The sequence below is a fragment of the Pelodiscus sinensis genome, chromosome 3 (genome assembly GCF_052426305.1).
Source record: "Pelodiscus sinensis isolate ZL-2025 chromosome 3, ASM5242630v1, whole genome shotgun sequence".
NCBI lineage: Eukaryota > Metazoa > Chordata > Testudines > Trionychidae > Pelodiscus > Pelodiscus sinensis.
The window spans coordinates 2,295,319-2,312,116 of NC_143054.1; the positions used below are offsets into that span (position 1 = coordinate 2,295,319).

General features: G+C 66.1%; 1 protein-coding gene across 4 annotated transcripts in view; it reads left to right on the top strand.

Moving 5' to 3' along the window:
* MAPRE3 (microtubule associated protein RP/EB family member 3) overlaps positions 1 to 8,208 on the top strand; it is a 69,251-nt gene extending 61,043 nt beyond the window's left edge. For all 4 annotated transcript variants that reach the window (XM_075914576.2, XM_075914578.2, XM_089776949.1 and 1 more), the window contains 2 exons: positions 3,214 to 3,366; positions 7,343 to 8,208. In XM_075914576.2, the coding sequence (XP_075770691.2) occupies positions 3,214 to 3,366; positions 7,343 to 7,411 (222 nt within the window). In that variant the 3' untranslated portion in view covers positions 7,412 to 8,208. The remainder of the gene's footprint in view (positions 1 to 3,213; positions 3,367 to 7,342) is intronic.
* Positions 8,209 to 16,798: the final 8,590 nt, after the last annotated feature.

A 16,798-nucleotide genomic window follows, 5' to 3' on the forward strand; every position in this document is an offset into this window, starting at 1 on the left:
AGGCTCCAGTCTTGCAGGGGACGCTATGGGGTTCAGGCGCCAATCCCGCAGGGGACATTAGGGGGTTCAGGCGCCAGTCTTGCAGGGGACGCTATGGGGTTCAGGCGCCAATCCCGCAGGGGACGCTAGGGGGTTCAGGCGCCAATCCCGCAGGGGACGCTAGGGGGTTCAGGCGCCAGTCCCGCAGGGGACGCTAGGGGGTTCAGGCGCCAGTCTTGCAGGGGACGCTAGGGGGTTCAGGCGCCAGTCTTGCAGGGGATGCTAGGGGGTTCAGGCGCCAGTCCCGCAGGGGACGCTAGGGGGTTCAGGCGCCAATCCCGCAGGGGACGCTAGGGGGTTCAGGCGCCAATCCCACAGGGGACGCTAGGGGGTTCAGGCGCCAGTCCCACAGGGGACGCTAGGGGGTTCAGGCTCCAATCCCGCAGGGGACGCTAGGGGGTTCAGGCGCCAGTCCCGCAGGGGACGCTAGGGGGGTCAGGCGCCAGTCTTGCAGGGGACGCTAGGGGGTTCAGGCGCCAATCCCGCAGGGGACGCTAGGGGGTTCAGGCGCCAGTCTTGCAGGGGACGCTAGGGGGTTCAGGCGCCAATCCCACAGGGGACGCTAGGGGGTTCAGGCGCCAATCCCGCAGGGGACGCTAGGGGGGTCAGGCGCCAGTCTTGCAGGGGACGCTAGGGGGTTCAGGCGCCAATCCCGCAGGGGACGCTAGGGGGTTCAGGCGCCAGTCTTGCAGGGGACGCTAGGGGGGTCAGGCGCCAGTCCCGCAGGGGACGCTAGGGGGTTCAGGCGCCAATCCCGCAGGGGACGCTAGGGGGTTCAGGCGCCAATCCCGCAGGGGACGCTAGGGGGGTCAGGCGCCAGTCTTGCAGGGGACGCTAGGGGGTTCAGGCGCCAATCCCGCAGGGGACGCTAGGGGGTTCAGGCGCCAATCCCGCAGGGGACGCTAGGGGGGTCAGGCGCCAGTCTTGCAGGGGACGCTAGGGGGTTCAGGCGCCAATCCCGCAGGGGACGCTAGGGGGTTCAGGCGCCAGTCTTGCAGGGGCCGCTAGGGGGTTCAGGCGCCAGTCCCGCAGGGGCCGCTAGGGGGTTCAGGCGCCAATCCCGCAGGGGACGCTAGGGGGTTCAGGCGCCAGTCTTGCAGGGGACGCTAGGGGGTTCAGGCGCCAGTCCCCCTGAGATTGCTAAGGGGTTCAGGTGCCAATCCCGCAGGGGACACTAGGGGGTTCAGGTGCCAGTCCTGCAGGGGACGCTAGGGGGGTCAGGTGCCAGTCCCGCCGGGAGTGTTAGGGGGTTTAGACACCAGTCCTGCAGGAGGTAATAGGGGGTTCAGAGGCCAGTCCCGCAGGAGGTGCTAGGGGTTTCATGCGCCAATCCTGCAGGGGGCGCTAGGAGGTTCAGGGGCCAGTCCCTCAGGGCACTAGGGGGTTCAGGTGCTGGGGGATACAGGTACCAGTCCCACATGGGGAGCTAGGGGATTCAGGTGCTGGGGGTTACAGAGGCCATTCCCACAGAGGAAGCTAGGGGGTTCAGGTGCTGGGGGATACAGGTACCAGTCTCAAAGGCGGAGCTAGGGGGTTCAGGCGCTGGGGGATACAGATACCAGTCCCACGGGGAAGCTAGGGGGTTCAGGAGCTGGGAGGCACAGATGCCATTCTAATCGGGGAGTTAGGGGGTTCAGGCGCTGGGGGATACAGATACCAGTCCCACGGGGAAGCTAGGGGGTTCAGGTGCTGGGGGATACAGGTACCAGTCTCACAGGCGGAGCTAGGGGGTTCAGGCGCTGAGGATACAGGTACCAGTCTCACAGGCGGAGCTAGGGGGTTCAGGCGCTGAGGATACAGGTACCAGTCTCACAGGTGGAGCTAGGGGGTTCAGGCGCTGAGGATACAGGTACCAGTCTCACAGGCGGAGCTAGGGGGTTCAGGCGCTGAGGATACAGGTACCAGTCTCACAGGCGGAGCTAGGGGGTTCAGGCGCTGAGGATACAGGTACCAGTCTCACAGGTGGAGCTAGGGGGTTCAGGCGCTGAGGATACAGGTACCAGTCTCACAGGCGGAGCTAGGGGGTTCAGGCGCTGAGGATACAGGTACCAGTCTCACAGGCGGAGCTAGGGGGTTCAGGCGCTGAGGATACAGGTACCAGTCTCACAGGTGGAGCTAGGGGGTTCAGGCGCTGAGGATACAGGTACCAGTCTCACAGGCGGAGCTAGGGGGTTCAGGCGCTGAGGATACAGGTACCAGTCTCACAGGCGGAGCTAGGGGGTTCAGGCGCTGAGGATACAGGTACCAGTCTCACAGGCGGAGCTAGGGGGTTCAGGCGCTGAGGATACAGGTACCAGTCTCACAGGCGGAGCTAGGGGGTTCAGGCGCTGAGGATACAGGTACCAGTCTCACAGGCGGAGCTAGGAGGTTCAGGTGCTGGGGGATACAGGTACCAGTCTCAAAGGCGGAGCTAGGGGGTTCAGGTGCTGGGGGATACAGGTACCAGTCTCACAGGCGGAGCTAGGGGGTTCAGGCGCTGAGGATACAGGTACCAGTCTCACAGGCGGAGCTAGGGGGTTCAGGCGCTGAGGATACAGGTACCAGTCTCACAGGCGGAGCTAGGGGGTTCAGGCGCTGAGGATACAGGTACCAGTCTCACAGGCGGAGCTAGGGGGTTCAGGTGCTGGGGGATACAGGTACCAGTCTCACAGGCGGAGCTAGGGGGTTCAGGCGCTGAGGATACAGGTACCAGTCTCACAGGCGGAGCTAGGGGGTTCAGGCGCTGAGGATACAGGTACCAGTCTCACAGGCGGAGCTAGGGGGTTCAGGCGCTGAGGATACAGGTACCAGTCTCACAGGCGGAGCTAGGGGGTTCAGGTGCTGGGGGATACAGGTACCAGTCTCAAAGGCGGAGCTAGGGGGTTCAGGCGCTGAGGATACAGGTACCAGTCTCACAGGCGGAGCTAGGGGGTTCAGGCGCTGAGGATACAGGTACCAGTCTCACAGGCGGAGCTAGGGGGTTCAGGCGCTGAGGATACAGGTACCAGTCTCACAGGCGGAGCTAGGAGGTTCAGGCACTGAGGATACAGGTACCAGTCTCACAGGCGGAGCTAGGGGGTTCAGGCGCTGAGGATACAGGTACCAGTCTCACAGGCAGAGCTAGCGGGTTCAGGCGCTGGGGGGCACAGGTGCCAGCTCCTCAGGCGCTGACAGCTCCTCTCCCCGCGGCGCCAGCTCCTGGACCTGAAGCTGACGGTGGACGGGCTGGAGAAGGAGCGCGATTTCTACTTCAGCAAACTGCGGGACATCGAACTGATCTGCCAGGAGCACGAGAGTGAGAACAGCCCGGTCATCGCGGGCATTATCGGCATCCTGTATGCCACCGAGGTCAGTGCCTGGCACGCCCACGGCCAGCACCCCGAGCCGGGACCGCTGGCCCTGCGCCCGGGACGGGCTGGTCTCTGGCCCTGTGACCGGGGCGGGCGGGCTGGTCTTCGGCCCTGCCACCGGGGCGGGCGGGCTGGTCTGTATCCCTGCAACCGGGGTGGGCTGGTCTGTGTCTCTGCGCCCGGGACGGGCTGGTCTGTGTCCCTGCGCCCGGGACGGGCGGGCTGGTCTCTGGCCCTGTGACCGGGGCGGGCGGGCTGGTCTGTGGCCCTGCACCCGGGACGGGTGGGCTGGTCTGTGGCCCTGCGCCCAGGGCGGGCTGGTCTGTATCTCTGCGCCCGGGGCGGGCTGGTCTGTGGCCCTGCGCCCGGGACGGGTGGGCTGGTCTGTATCCCTGCAACCGGGGCGGGCTGGTCTGTGTCTCTGCGCCCGGGACGGGCTGGTCTGTGGCCCTGCGCCCGGGACGGGCGGGCTGGTCTCTGGCCCTGTGACCGGGGCGGGCGGGCTGGTCTGTGGCCCTGCACCCGGGACGGGTGGGCTGGTCTGTGGCCCTGCGCCCAGGGCGGGCTGGTCTGTATCTCTGCGCCCGGGGCGGGCTGGTCTGTGGCCCTGCGCCCGGGACGGGTGGGCTGGTCTGTATCCCTGCAACCGGGGCGGGCTGGTCTGTGTCTCTGCGCCCGGGACGGGCTGGTCTGTGGCCCTGCGCCCGGGGCGGGCTGGTCTGTGGCCCTGCGCCCGGGACGGGTGGGCTGGTCTGTGGCCCTGCGCCCGGGGCGGGCGGGCTGGTCTGTGGCCCTGCAACCGGGGCGGGCTGGTCTGTGGCCCTGCACCCGGGACGGGTGGGCTGGTCTGTGGCCCTGCAACCGGGACGGGTGGGCTGGTCTGTGGCCCTGCACCCGGGACGGGTGGGCTGGTCTGTGGCCCTGCGCCCAGGGCGGGCTGGTCTGTGGCCCTGCGCCCAGGGCGGGCTGGTCTGTGTCCCTGCGCCCGGGGCGGGCTGGTCTGTGTCCCTGCGCCCGGAACGGGTGGGCTGGTCTGTGGCCCTGCACCCGGGGTGGGCTGGTCTGTGGCCCTGCAACCGGGGTGGGCTGGTCTGTGGCCCTGCGCCCGGGGCGGGCTGGTCTGTGGCCCTGCGCCCGGGACGGGCTGGTCTGTGGCCCTGCGCCCAGGATGGGTGGGCTGGTCTGTGGCCCTGCAACCGGGGCGGGCTGGTCTGTGGCCCTGCGCCCGGGACGGGCTGGTCTGTGGCCCTGCGCCCGGGACGGGCTGGTCTGTGGCCCTGCGCCCGGGGCGGGCTGGTCTGTGGCCCTGCGCCCGGGACGGGCTGGTCTGTGGCCCTGCGCCCGGGACGGGTGGGCTGGTCTGTGGCCCTGCAACCGGGGCGGGCTGGTCTGTGGCCCTGCGCCCGGGACGGGTGGGCTGGTCTGTGGCCCTGCAACCGGGGCGGGCTGGTCTGTGTCCCTGCGCCCGGAACGGGTGGGCTGGTCTGTGGCCCTGCACCCGGGGTGGGCTGGTCTGTGGCCCTGCAACCGGGGAGGGCTGGTCTGTGGCCCTGCGCCCGGGGCGGGCTGGTCTGTGGCCCTGCGCCCGGGACGGGCTGGTCTGTGGCCCTGCGCCCAGGATGGGTGGGCTGGTCTGTGGCCCTGCAACCGGGGCGGGCGGGCTGGTCTGTGGCCCTGCGCCCGGGACGGGTGGGCTGGTCTGTGTCTCTGCGCCCGGGACGGGCTGGTCTGTGGCCCTGCGCCCGGGACGGGCGGGCTGGTCTCTGGCCCTGTGACCGGGGCGGGCGGGCTGGTCTGTGGCCCTGCACCCGGGACGGGTGGGCTGGTCTGTGGCCCTGCGCCCAGGGCGGGCTGGTCTGTATCTCTGCGCCCGGGGCGGGCTGGTCTGTGGCCCTGCGCCCGGGACGGGTGGGCTGGTCTGTAACCCTGCAACCGGGGCGGGCTGGTCTGTGTCTCTGCGCCCGGGACGGGCTGGTCTGTGGCCCTGCGCCCGGGACGGGTGGGCTGGTCTGTGGCCCTGCGCCCGGGGCGGGCGGGCTGGTCTGTGGCCCTGCAACCGGGGCGGGCTGGTCTGTGGCCCTGCACCCGGGACGGGTGGGCTGGTCTGTGGCCCTGCAACCGGGACGGGTGGGCTGGTCTGTGGCCCTGCACCCGGGACGGGTGGGCTGGTCTGTGGCCCTGCGCCCAGGGCGGGCTGGTCTGTGGCCCTGCGCCCGGGGCGGGCTGGTCTGTGTCCCTGCGCCCGGAACGGGTGGGCTGGTCTGTGGCCCTGCACCCGGGGTGGGCTGGTCTGTGGCCCTGCAACCGGGGTGGGCTGGTCTGTGGCCCTGCGCCCGGGGCGGGCTGGTCTGTGGCCCTGCGCCCGGGACGGGCTGGTCTGTGGCCCTGCGCCCAGGATGGGTGGGCTGGTCTGTGGCCCTGCAACCGGGGCGGGCTGGTCTGTGGCCCTGCGCCCGGGACGGGTGGGCTGGTCTGTGGCCCTGCGCCCGGGACGGGCTGGTCTGTGGCCCTGCGCCCGGGACGGGCTGGTCTGTGGCCCTGCGCCCGGGGCGGGCTGGTCTGTGGCCCTGCGCCCGGGACGGGCTGGTCTGTGGCCCTGCGCCCGGGACGGGTGGGCTGGTCTGTGGCCCTGCAACCGGGGCGGGCTGGTCTGTGGCCCTGCGCCCGGGACGGGTGGGCTGGTCTGTGGCCCTGCAACCGGGGCGGGCTGGTCTGTGTCCCTGCGCCCAGAACGGGTGGGCTGGTCTGTGGCCCTGCACCCGGGGTGGGCTGGTCTGTGGCCCTGCAACCGGGGAGGGCTGGTCTGTGGCCCTGCGCCCGGGGCGGGCTGGTCTGTGGCCCTGCGCCCGGGACGGGCTGGTCTGTGGCCCTGCGCCCAGGATGGGTGGGCTGGTCTGTGGCCCTGCAACCGGGGCGGGCGGGCTGGTCTGTGGCCCTGCGCCCGGGACGGGTGGGCTGGTCTGTGGCCCTGCGCCCGGGACGGGCTGGTCTGTGGCCCTGCGCCCGGGGCGGGCTGGTCTGTGGCCCTGCGCCCGGGGCGGGCTGGTCTGTGGCCCTGCGCCCGGGACGGGCTGGTCTGTGGCCCTGCGCCCGGGACGGGTGGGCTGGTCTGTGGCCCTGCGCCCGGGACGGGCTGGTCTGTGGCCCTGCGCCCGGGGCGGGTGGGCTGGTCTGTGGCCCTGCAACCGGGGCGGGCTGGTCTGTGGCCCTGCGCCCGGGACGGGCTGGTCTGTGGCCCTGCGCCCAGGACGGGCGGGCTGGTCTGTGGCCCTGCGCCCGGGACGGGCGGGCTGGTCTGTGGCCCTGCAACCGGGGCGGGTGGGCTGGTCTGTGGCCCTGCGCCCGGGACGGGCGGGCTGGTCTGTGGCCCTGCAACCGGGGCGGGTGGGCTGGTCTGTGGCCCTGCAACCGGGGCGGGCTGGTCTCCGGCCCTGCCACCGGGGCGGGCGGGCTGGTCTCCGGCCCTGCGACCGGGGCGGGCGGGCTGGTCTCCGGCCCTGCGACCGGGGCGGGCGGGCTGGTCTCCGGCCCTGCGACCGGGGCGGGCGGGCTGGTCTCCGGCCCTGCCACCGGGGCGGGCGGGCTGGTCTCCGGCCCTGCGACCGGGGCGGGCGGGCTGGTCTCCGGCCCTGCCACCGGGGCGGGCGGGCTGGTCTGTGGCCCTGCGCCCGGGACGGGCGGGCTGGTCTGTGGCCCTTCGCCCGGGACGGGTGGGCTGGTCTGTGGCCCTGCGCCCGGGGCGGGCTAGTCTGTGTCCCTGCGCCCGGGGCGGACTGGTCTGTGGCCCTGCCACCGGGGCGGGCGGGCTGGTCTCCGGCCCTCCCCCACTGTTCCGGGGCTCATGGCCAGCAGATCCCAGGCAGATTGTTGTGCCCTGCTCTGCGGGCCTTGCTGGGGGAGCCGGCCGTGTTGCCAGCGGGCGGGTCCCGGGGAGGGGAGCAGCCCCAGGCGCTCACGCTGTCTCTGCCCCGCAGGAAGGCTTTGCCCCTCCGGAGGACGAGGAGCTGGAGGAGCAGCAGCCGGAGGACCAGGACGAGTACTAGCTGGGAACCCTGCTCCGGCGCGGCGCCGCCTGGCATAGACACTGGAGGGTTCGCGCCCTGCACTATCACACATTATAACAGTTTCAACCAACCAGCCCAGCACCCCAGTGCTTTCTGTCCGGCCAGCAGATCCTGGGACCCACGGACTCCGCCATGCCCAGAGAGAGGAGAACCAAGTTGTAAATACGCCGCCAGGGGCTGCCGGGGTGGGGAAGGGCCCCGGCCCCTGCCCCATCCCCCGGGCCCCTCACCACCTCATCCCCCTTATTTATTTGTTCTCATCTTTGGGGTGAGCCCCGCAGCCTTCCCCGGGAGGGCCCCCGCCTGCGCCGGCCCCACGGCTCCAGCCAGCCCTTTGTACAGTGCCCCAGTGGGGTGGCTTGCACTTTGCCTGTTGGGTCAGGCGCCCGGTCGCCACAGCTCGGGCAGCGGGAGGCGCCAAGCGCCGCAGCACCGGGCCCTGGCCAATAGCCGCTGTTCTCAGTCGGGCAGTGAACCGTGCCAGCTGCTCTCGGCTTCCCTGCGCTCTGCCCCGGCGGGTCACTGTCCGGGGGCACCCGCACGACCGCGCTGGGGAGGGCAGAGCACCCGTCTGCGCTGCCGGCGTGTGTCCCCGCCTGGCCTAGAGCCGCTCGCGGTGCAGCGCGGGGACTTGGCCGCTGCTGGACGTGCAGGCTGGGGGCTCCCGCTGCTGCCTGGCCCATCCCCGTGGGCATTGCCTGCCCGCCCGCTGCCTGCCGTGCACCCTGCATCTGTGTTACGTTGGAGTTCAATAAACCCGTGTGCTAACCACTGTGCGGGGGCGTCTCTGCCTCGGCTGCCCTGGCTCCCAGCCCCCGGGGCTGGGCTTCTGGGGCGGCTCCGGGGGAGGGGCTGGTGGCCAAAGGCCAGGTTTGCAAAGCCGGCGTACCCCTACAGGCTGGCATTCCCCCCCAAAGCCGGCGTACCCCTACAGGCCAGTGTACCCCCCAAAGCCGGCGTACCCCTACAGGCTGGCATTCCCCCCCAAAGCCGGCGTACCCCTACAGGCCAGTGTACCCCCCAAAGCCGGCATACCCCTACAGGCTGGCATTCCCCCCCAAAGCCGGCGTACCCCTACAGGCCAGTGTACCCCCCAAAGCCGGCGTACCCCTACAGGCCAGTGTACCCCCCAAAGCCAGCGTACCCCTACAGGCCAGTGTACCCCCCAAAGCCAGCGTACCCCTACAGGCCAGTGTACCCCCCAAGGCCAGCGTACCCCTACAGGCCAGTGTACCCCCCAAAGCCGGCGTACCCCTACAGGCTGGCATTCCCCCCCAAAGCCGGCGTACCCCTACAGGCTGGCATTCCCCCCCAAAGCCGGCGTACCCCTACAGGCCAGTGTACCCTCCAAGGCCAGTGTACCCCTACAGGCCCGCATAGCCCTAGAGGCCGGTGTACCCTCCAAGGCCAGCATACCCCTAGAGGCCAGCATACCCCCCAAAGCCAATGTACCCCTACAGGCCAGTGTACCCCTACAGGCTAGCATACCCCCCAAAGTCACTGTACCCCTACAGGTCGGCATACCCCCCAAAGCCAATGTACCCCTACAGGCCAGTGTACCCCTACAGGCTGGCATACCCCCCAAAGTCACTGTACCCCTACAGGTCGGCATACCCTCCAAGGCCAGTGTACCCCTACAGGTCGGCATACTCTCCAAGGCCAGTGTACCCCTACAGGTCGGCATACCCTCCAAGGCCAGTGTACCCCTACAGGCCAGTGTACCCCTACAGGCCGGCGTACCCAGCTGTCCCCAGTAACTGCAGCCGCTTTGGGGGACACCCGTCTCCTGCGAGCGAGCCCCTGGCAGCTTGCGTGCAGGCCCTGAAGGTTGCTGGGCTCCTGCCTTTTCCTTCCTTCTCTAGCTGGGGCCACCTTCCCTCTGCCTGAGCCCCCTGCCACCTCGGCGTTGCCAGGCTCAGCCCCTCCCATGCACAGTGCGAAATGGGGCTCCCGGCCGGCTGCTGGCTGGACCTGCTGAAGGGACATTTTGTTCAGCTCGGTAACTTCGTCCCCGTCTCCCTCCCCCCCCCCCACACACACACACACAACGCCTGAGCCGGGCAGGACACAGAGACCTCACGTGCCCCGCTCCCTGAGCTCGAATGACCCAGTCCTAGGATCTGTCATCCCTTGAACAGGGCCTGGGACTGGCCAGCCCATCTGGGCAGGGTGCTGGTCGCTCTGCCTGGCCTCGGGGCAGCCTCGGCCTCCTCCCACAGTGTGAGACCCGCTGGACGAGCGGTGTTGGGTCCTAGCACTTGGCTCACCCCGGTTTTCTTCCAGTACGGCTGGTTCTGTCGCAGCAGGGATCCAGGCGCTGGGTTTCTCTCGTGAAGCAAGGTGGTCAAAATGACTTTATCACTATTTAGATCCTGTACCTACCCCCCACCTCCCACTAACTACAGATCAGCATCATCTGCAGCTACACCCATGCTAACTGTATTGCCCAGCATCATTCATACCTACACCCCATACTAACTACAGATGAGCGTCACCCGCACCTACACCCTGTGCTAACTGTACTGACCCAGCATCACCCATACCTGCACCCCACACTAACTGCAGACTAGAATCACCTGTACCTATGCCCCCACACTAGCTACAGGCCAGCGTCACCCATACCTACATCCTGTGTTAATTCTTCTGACCAGCATCACCCATATCTACAGCTCCTGCTAACTCTACTGACTGGCATCACCACGCAGTGCTAACTGTACTGACCAGCATCACCTCATACGTGTACTCTGCCCTAATGCAATGAACCAGCATCACCTGTACCTCCACCCCGTGCTAGCACCACTGACCAGTGTCACCCGTACCTCCACCCCATGCTAACACCACTGACCAGTGTCACCCGTACCTCCACCCCATGCTAACACCACTGACCAGTGTCACCCATACCTCCACCCCGTGCTAATACCACTGACCAGTGTCACCCGTACCTCCACCCCGTGCTAACACCACTGACCAGTGTCACCCATACCTCCACCCCGTGCTAACACCACTGACCAGTGTCACCCGTACGTACACCCCATGCTAACACCACTGACCAGTGTCACCCGTACGTACACCCCATGCTAACACCACTGACCAGTGTCACCCGTACCTCCACCCCAAGCTAACACCACTGACCAGTGTCACCCGTACGTACACCCCAAGCTAACACCACTGACCAGTGTCACCCGTACGTACACCCCATGCTAACACCACTGACCAGTGTCACCCGTACCTCCACCCCAAGCTAACACCACTGACCAGTGTCACCCGTACGTACACCCCAAGCTAACACCACTGACCAGTGTCACCCGTACGTACACCCCATGCTAACACCACTGACCAGTGTCACCCGTACGTACACCCCAAGCCAGGCTGCGGCAGAATCCTGCAGAGCCAAGTGGGGGTGGAGCGCGGGGCAGGCCAGCTGCAGGGCTCTTAGTGTGTCTCTCCCCAGAGCTGGGCTCCTCCCCTGCTGCTGTCCCTTTCAGTCCAAAGCTGCTGAGCCGGGTCTCTGGGCTGCTGGCTGAGCAGAGCCTAGCTGTCAGGGGAAGGGGAGTCTTTCCCCTTGGTCACAGAGGCCTCCCGTTGCTGAGCCTGTCTCCCACGGGTTACCATCTCCTGCCCCAGCCTGCGCTGTGGGAAGGGCAAACAGCCCCCCCGTGCTGGGCACGCACGTGGCAGTGTGACGAAGACTTGCACGCTGGAGGGAGGGCTTCGGAGACCGACACTGCCGGGAGCCCCTCTTCGGTGCTGGGTCCACGGCCCCTTGCGGTCGGGGCGCAGGGTGGACACCGCGAGGAGCTGCCTCATGTGAAAGTCCCGCTCCTTCCTGGTCGGAGCCTTGACGGCCTTGCAGCCCTGACCCGTAGCTGCTGGGTGCACTTCCCCGGGCACCAAAGGCGGCTCGCGTCCCTGGCACCTGGGCGTGCTCCAGGTCGGGGGGCCGTCCCGCTGCCACGCACTGCTACCTAGCAACTGCTATCAAGCAAAGAGGAGCGCAGGGCTGCGCGGTGCGCGCAGCACAGGACACGCACGGTCCCAGCAGCCGGCGCTGGCGCGAAGGAACAAGGAGGGTCGGGTCGGCAGCCTCACGTCCAGGGTGCCGCTCCAGGGGGTGCCGCGGCCGCCACTAGGGGAACAGCTTTCCAACCGTGACGGCGCACGCGCAGCACGTCTCCGAGAACAACGGTTCCGAAGGTGAGTGGCCGGGAGGCCTGGCCGCCCTCAGCACAGCCCGTCTGGGTCTCCCTCACATCCGGGGGGGCTCTCACGGCCCCTCCTTCCCGCCCAGCCTCCCGTATCCCTGCTCCGGCAGCTCTTCTGCCCAGTGAGCAGTGTTCCCTGGGCTCCCCTCCCCTCCGCGTGCTGGTTCCTGTACCGACAAACTCCATCTCCCCTCCCCTTGTTAAACCAGTAACACCCATGCAGGCAGCCCCTTGGAAAGTCCAGCAATTCCCCCCCTTGTCACACACGCTCCAGGCGGTGCTAGCACTGGAACTGCCCCCCTCCCCACAGCCGGTATCCCAAAACTCTTCCCCACCCCCCTCACCACCTACACATTTAGCCACCATCCCGTCCCCAGTGGCCCCGCCACATTCCACGCCTGCCCCTCGGCAGCGCTGCACGTGATCCCTGCGAACGGGCCAGGCCTGACCCCCTCCCTTCCCCGCCCCGCCCCCCGCGTGCAGCCGCGGTCTCTCCTGGGGGCGTTCGTAACTGGAAGCTTGGGTTTGAAGGCAGTCTGCCTCCCGCTCCACGATCACCAGTGGGGCCCGCAACGTACGGGCACTTTTCTAATCCGCGCCGGTACGGACCCATCACACTCACCAGCTCGCACCACGGCCACCGCACAAATGTGAGTGGCCTCAAGGCAGCCCCGAGCCTTATAGCCCCGCCCTGGGCCCCTCCGCCTCAGCAGTCCAGCCCTTCCCCTCGCAGCATGCGGCTATAAGTAGCAGGACGTGTCAGTGGCCAGGTCCAGCTTCCCATGCAGGCATCCCCAGCGGGCTTTTACACAGCCAGGAGCACGCTGGCCACCCACTCTGCACCTGCTCAGCCTGCTGCTCGGGATGCTGCCCGCGGAGGCTTTCTTCCCAGGCCAGAACATCACTGTGGGGGACTCAAAAAGCCCATCGTGACCCTGGGGGACCCTGCTTGCGCGGCATTAAGGGACAGGATCGCAATGGGCTTTTCAACTGCCCCCCACAGAGCACTTCTGGTCTGGGAGGGAAGCCTCCGCTCGCAGCATCCTGAGCAGGAGCGGCCCTAGACAAGCTGCTGGCAACTGGCGCCCTGGGCGAAACGCGGGATCGGCGCCCCCGCCTCCAAACCCCTCCACGGCTGTTTAATTTCGCGCCCTAGGCGACCGCCTAGTTTGCGCCTATGGACGGGCCGCCACTGATCCTGAGCAGGCCAGTGTGCCCAAAGACGCGTGTGTCATGCCCCTTTCTGGACCAGCCTGTGTTTATACAGAACGGGCAGTGACTGTCTGGGAGGAGCCCTGCAGAAAGGGATCTGGGGGTCAGAGGGAACCACAAGCTAAATATCAATGTGACACTTGCAAAAACAGCAAACCTGATTCTGGGCGCATGAAGAGGAGTGTGGTGAGCCAGGCACGAGGAGTCGTTCTCCCGCTCTGCTCTGCGCTGGTCAGGCCTCAGCTGGAGTCTTGTGTCCAGTTCTGGGCTCCGCATTTCAAGGAAGATGTGGAGAAACTGGAGAGGGGCCAGAGAAGAGCAACAAGAATGATGAAAGGTCTGGAGAACATGAGATACGAGGAAAGGGTGAAAGAACTGGGCTTGTTTAGTTTGGAAAAGGAGAAGACTGAGAGGGGACATGAGAGCAGCTTTCAAGTTGCTGTTAGGAGGAGGAGGGAGAAAACTTGTTCCCCTTGGCCTCTGAGGGTAGAACAAGAAGCAATGGGCTTAAACTGCAGCAAGAGAGGTTGAGGTTGGACATTAGGAAAAAGTTCCTGCTTGTCAGGGGGGGTCAGACACTGGAATAAGTTGCCCGGGGAGGTTGTGGAATCTGCATCCCTGGGGATATTGGAGAGCAGGTTGGACCAGGGGTGTTAACTGCTCCTGCCGAACAATCTGCTCCACTTTGTATGTAGCTGAGACCTCCTCCCACCACTCTGGTACACTTCAACTGATAAAAGGGCAGGATTTTAACCAGTTCCAGCCTGTTCTTGAGTGGCTTCAGGTGTCCCAGCCAAACCTAACCATCTCAGCTGGTCCTCGCAGCGCCCATGTCTCCTCCGTGTGTCCTGATGAACTCCCTTGGAGGCGTTACTCATGCTATGCCTTCGCCTCTCTGACTGTACCCCTACATCTGGGGGCTGTTCTTGCGGGTGTCTCCTTGGCCGTTTGGCCATGTTCCCAAGGGATTTGTTGAGAATTTCAGGTTATTCCAGAGCCCCTGTCTAAGTCACGGGGACTACTTACTATTTTCCTGTAGTCCTGTTTCGTCGGGATAGACTGCAGCTGTGCCTTTTAACAGTGTCTTCTTGGAAACCTGCCAGCTCTCCTGAACCCCTTTAGCCTGTAGATCTTCATCCCATGGGACCCTACCCAGCAGCTCGGGGGGCGAGTTACAGCGGCTTTTTAGAAGGCCATCCTCCTCGCTCTGCTGTCGTCACTCCTTTCCTTCCTTAGAAGAATGAAAACCGTCATTTCAGGACCACTCTTCACCCAAACGGCCTTCCCCCTTCAGACTGACAACGAATTCCTCCTCATCGGTCAGAATCAAGTCTTAAATGGCTGCTCCCTCCCTCCCCGGGCTACCAGCTTCACTTTCTGAAACAAAAACGGTCTCTGATACATTCCAAGAACTTACTGGAAACATTGCTTTTCCATAATACTTTTCCAGCAGATGTCTGGGTAGTTACAGTCCCGCGGTGCTACCAGGTCTTGTGCTTTCTGTTATTTATCCTAGACATGCCTCATCCCAAATCAGGATGAGGAGGTGGGGGTCTACAGACGTCAATGACAGCATCCCAATATTTTCCACTCATTTATCTTTACCCAGAGACTTTCAAGTGGCTTGTCTCCCCTCCTGGACCTCAGAGCTAGTGCTCTTGGCATGTAACACGACATCAGTGCCTCGGTTGTGCACGTGGAATGAGGCTGCTGTCCAACAGGAGAGCTCAGGGCCTGCTCCACCAGGAGCTGTGGGGATGCAGGCTGCTCTGGAGACAGGATCCCTGTCCTACAGAGGTGGAGGGAGGCCGTGCCTCCATGTATCCATGGGCCAGGTCGTGTTTGGGGTGGATTTTAAAGTAAAGTTATTTACTTGTTCCCATAATGTAAGAACTAGGGGCCACCAAATGAAACTAATGGGCAGCAGGTTTAAAACAAATCAAAGGAAATTCTTCTTCACACAGTGCACAGTCAATCTGCGGAACTCCTTGCCTGAGGATGTTGTGAAGGCAGGACTAGAACAGGGTTTACAAGAGAACTAGATACATTCATGGAGGTGAAGTCCATCAATGGCTATTAGCCAGGCTGGGTGAGGGATGGTGTCCCTGGCCTGTTTGTCAGAGGGTGGAGATGGATGGCAGGAGACAGATTCATTGATCGTTCCCTGTTCGGTTCCCTCCCTCCGGGGCCCCTGGCTCTGGCCACTGTGGGCAGACAGGACCTTGGGCTGGAGGGACCGTTGGTCTGACCCCGTCTGGCCGTTCTTTCCAGAGATTTTCTTGGCGCCCCCCTGCAGGGGCCATGGGAGACGGGCGGGTCAGAGCCGCTAGCGTTACTCTCTGAGGGTGACGTGTGGGGGAAGGGGGAGGGTCCCCGTGGTCCAGGGCGTTTGCTCTCGACTGGCGAAAGGCGAGGGCCGGCCGGACGCAGGGCGGGAAGGTCCCTGGGGCAGAGCCCAGGACGAGGCAATGCTGCACCTCATGCTCCGTGTGCCAAGGTCCGTGTGGTGGGAGCCCTGCCTCCGCGCACAAGACATGCAGGCTGGGTAGGGGCTTAGCACTGAGACCTGGCGGGAGAGTCGTGTGCCCCCTCCCACCCCAACAAACCAGCATGGGCCTGGGACTTGCTTCCTTTGCCAAACCGGTCCGTCTCCCGGCGCCCTGGAGCTCTGTGTGGCCAGTGGGCTGAAACGTCACAGCCCTGAGGTCTCGGGATGTCTCGGCCCCTGGGCCACGGCCTCCGGGAGCGACCAGAGCTGCTGCAGCCGGAGAACCGGGTCCAGGCCGGCTCCTTTTCCTGGCACCATTCTGGGCCCCGCCGGGAGGGGGCGGGTGTTTATTTTAAGGAACACGGAAGTAAAGCAGCATCTGGCCAAAAGGGTCACGCGAGGATTCCCTGCCCTGGTCACTCCCTCGGGGCCCCGGGCAGTGGCCGCTGTGGGCAGCCAGGCCCCTCGGTCCGACCCAGTCTGCTGTCCGCTTCTTAAATGGCGACCCTTGATATCACCCATCTCTGTGGGCAGGAGTGAGGGGAGAGGAGCCCTGGGCTGTCTGAGGTGGAGGGGGTGACAACGGGAGGTCTGGGGTGTCTGAGGTGAGTGGGGTTGGCAGTGTTGGGGGGCTGGGCTGTCTGAGGTGGGGGGTGGCAACAGGGGGGCTGGGCTGTCCGAGGTGGGTGTGAGTGGCAGCGTGGGGGGGGCTGGGCTGTCCGAGGAGGAGGGTAGCAGTGAGGGGGGCTGGGCTGTCCGAGGTGGGGGGGTGGCAGTGAGGGGGGCTGGGCTGTCTGGGGGGCAGTTTCAGAAGGCAGTAACGGGAAAACGGAAGGAAGAGCCAGTGCCCCTGCTGGGGGGTGTCTGCGTGAGACACGGGCTGAGCCCACGGCCCCTCGTGGTCCCACCCACGTGTCTTGTTCACCTGGCAGCTCCCACCCACTGTTGGTTGTTTTGTAATTGGTCTGAGGTGGGAGGAGTCACTGGGGGCGGGGCCCTGTGGTGTCTGAGGTGGGGGAGGGGTCACTGGGGGCGGGGCCCTGTGGTGTCTCAGGTGGGGGAGGGGTCACTGGGGGCGGGGCCCTGTGGTATCTGAGGTGGGGGAGGGGTCACTGGAGGCGGGGACCTGTGGTGTCTGAGGTGGGGGAGGGGTCTCTGGGGGCGGGGCCCTGTGGTGTCTGAGGTGGGGGAGGGGTCACTGGGGGGCGGGGCCCTGTGGTGTCTCAGGTGGGGGAGGGGTCACTGGGGGGCGGGGCCCTGTGGTGTCTCAGGTGGGGGAGGGGTCACTGGGGGGCAGGGACCTGTGGTGTCTGAGGTGGGGGAGGGGTCACTGGGGGGCGGGGCCCTGTGGTGTCTCAGGTGGGGGAGGGGTCACTGGGGGCGGGGACCTGTGGTGTCTGAGGTGGGGGAGGGGTCACTGGGGGCGGGGCCATGTGGTGTCTGAGGTGGGGGAGGGGTCAGTGG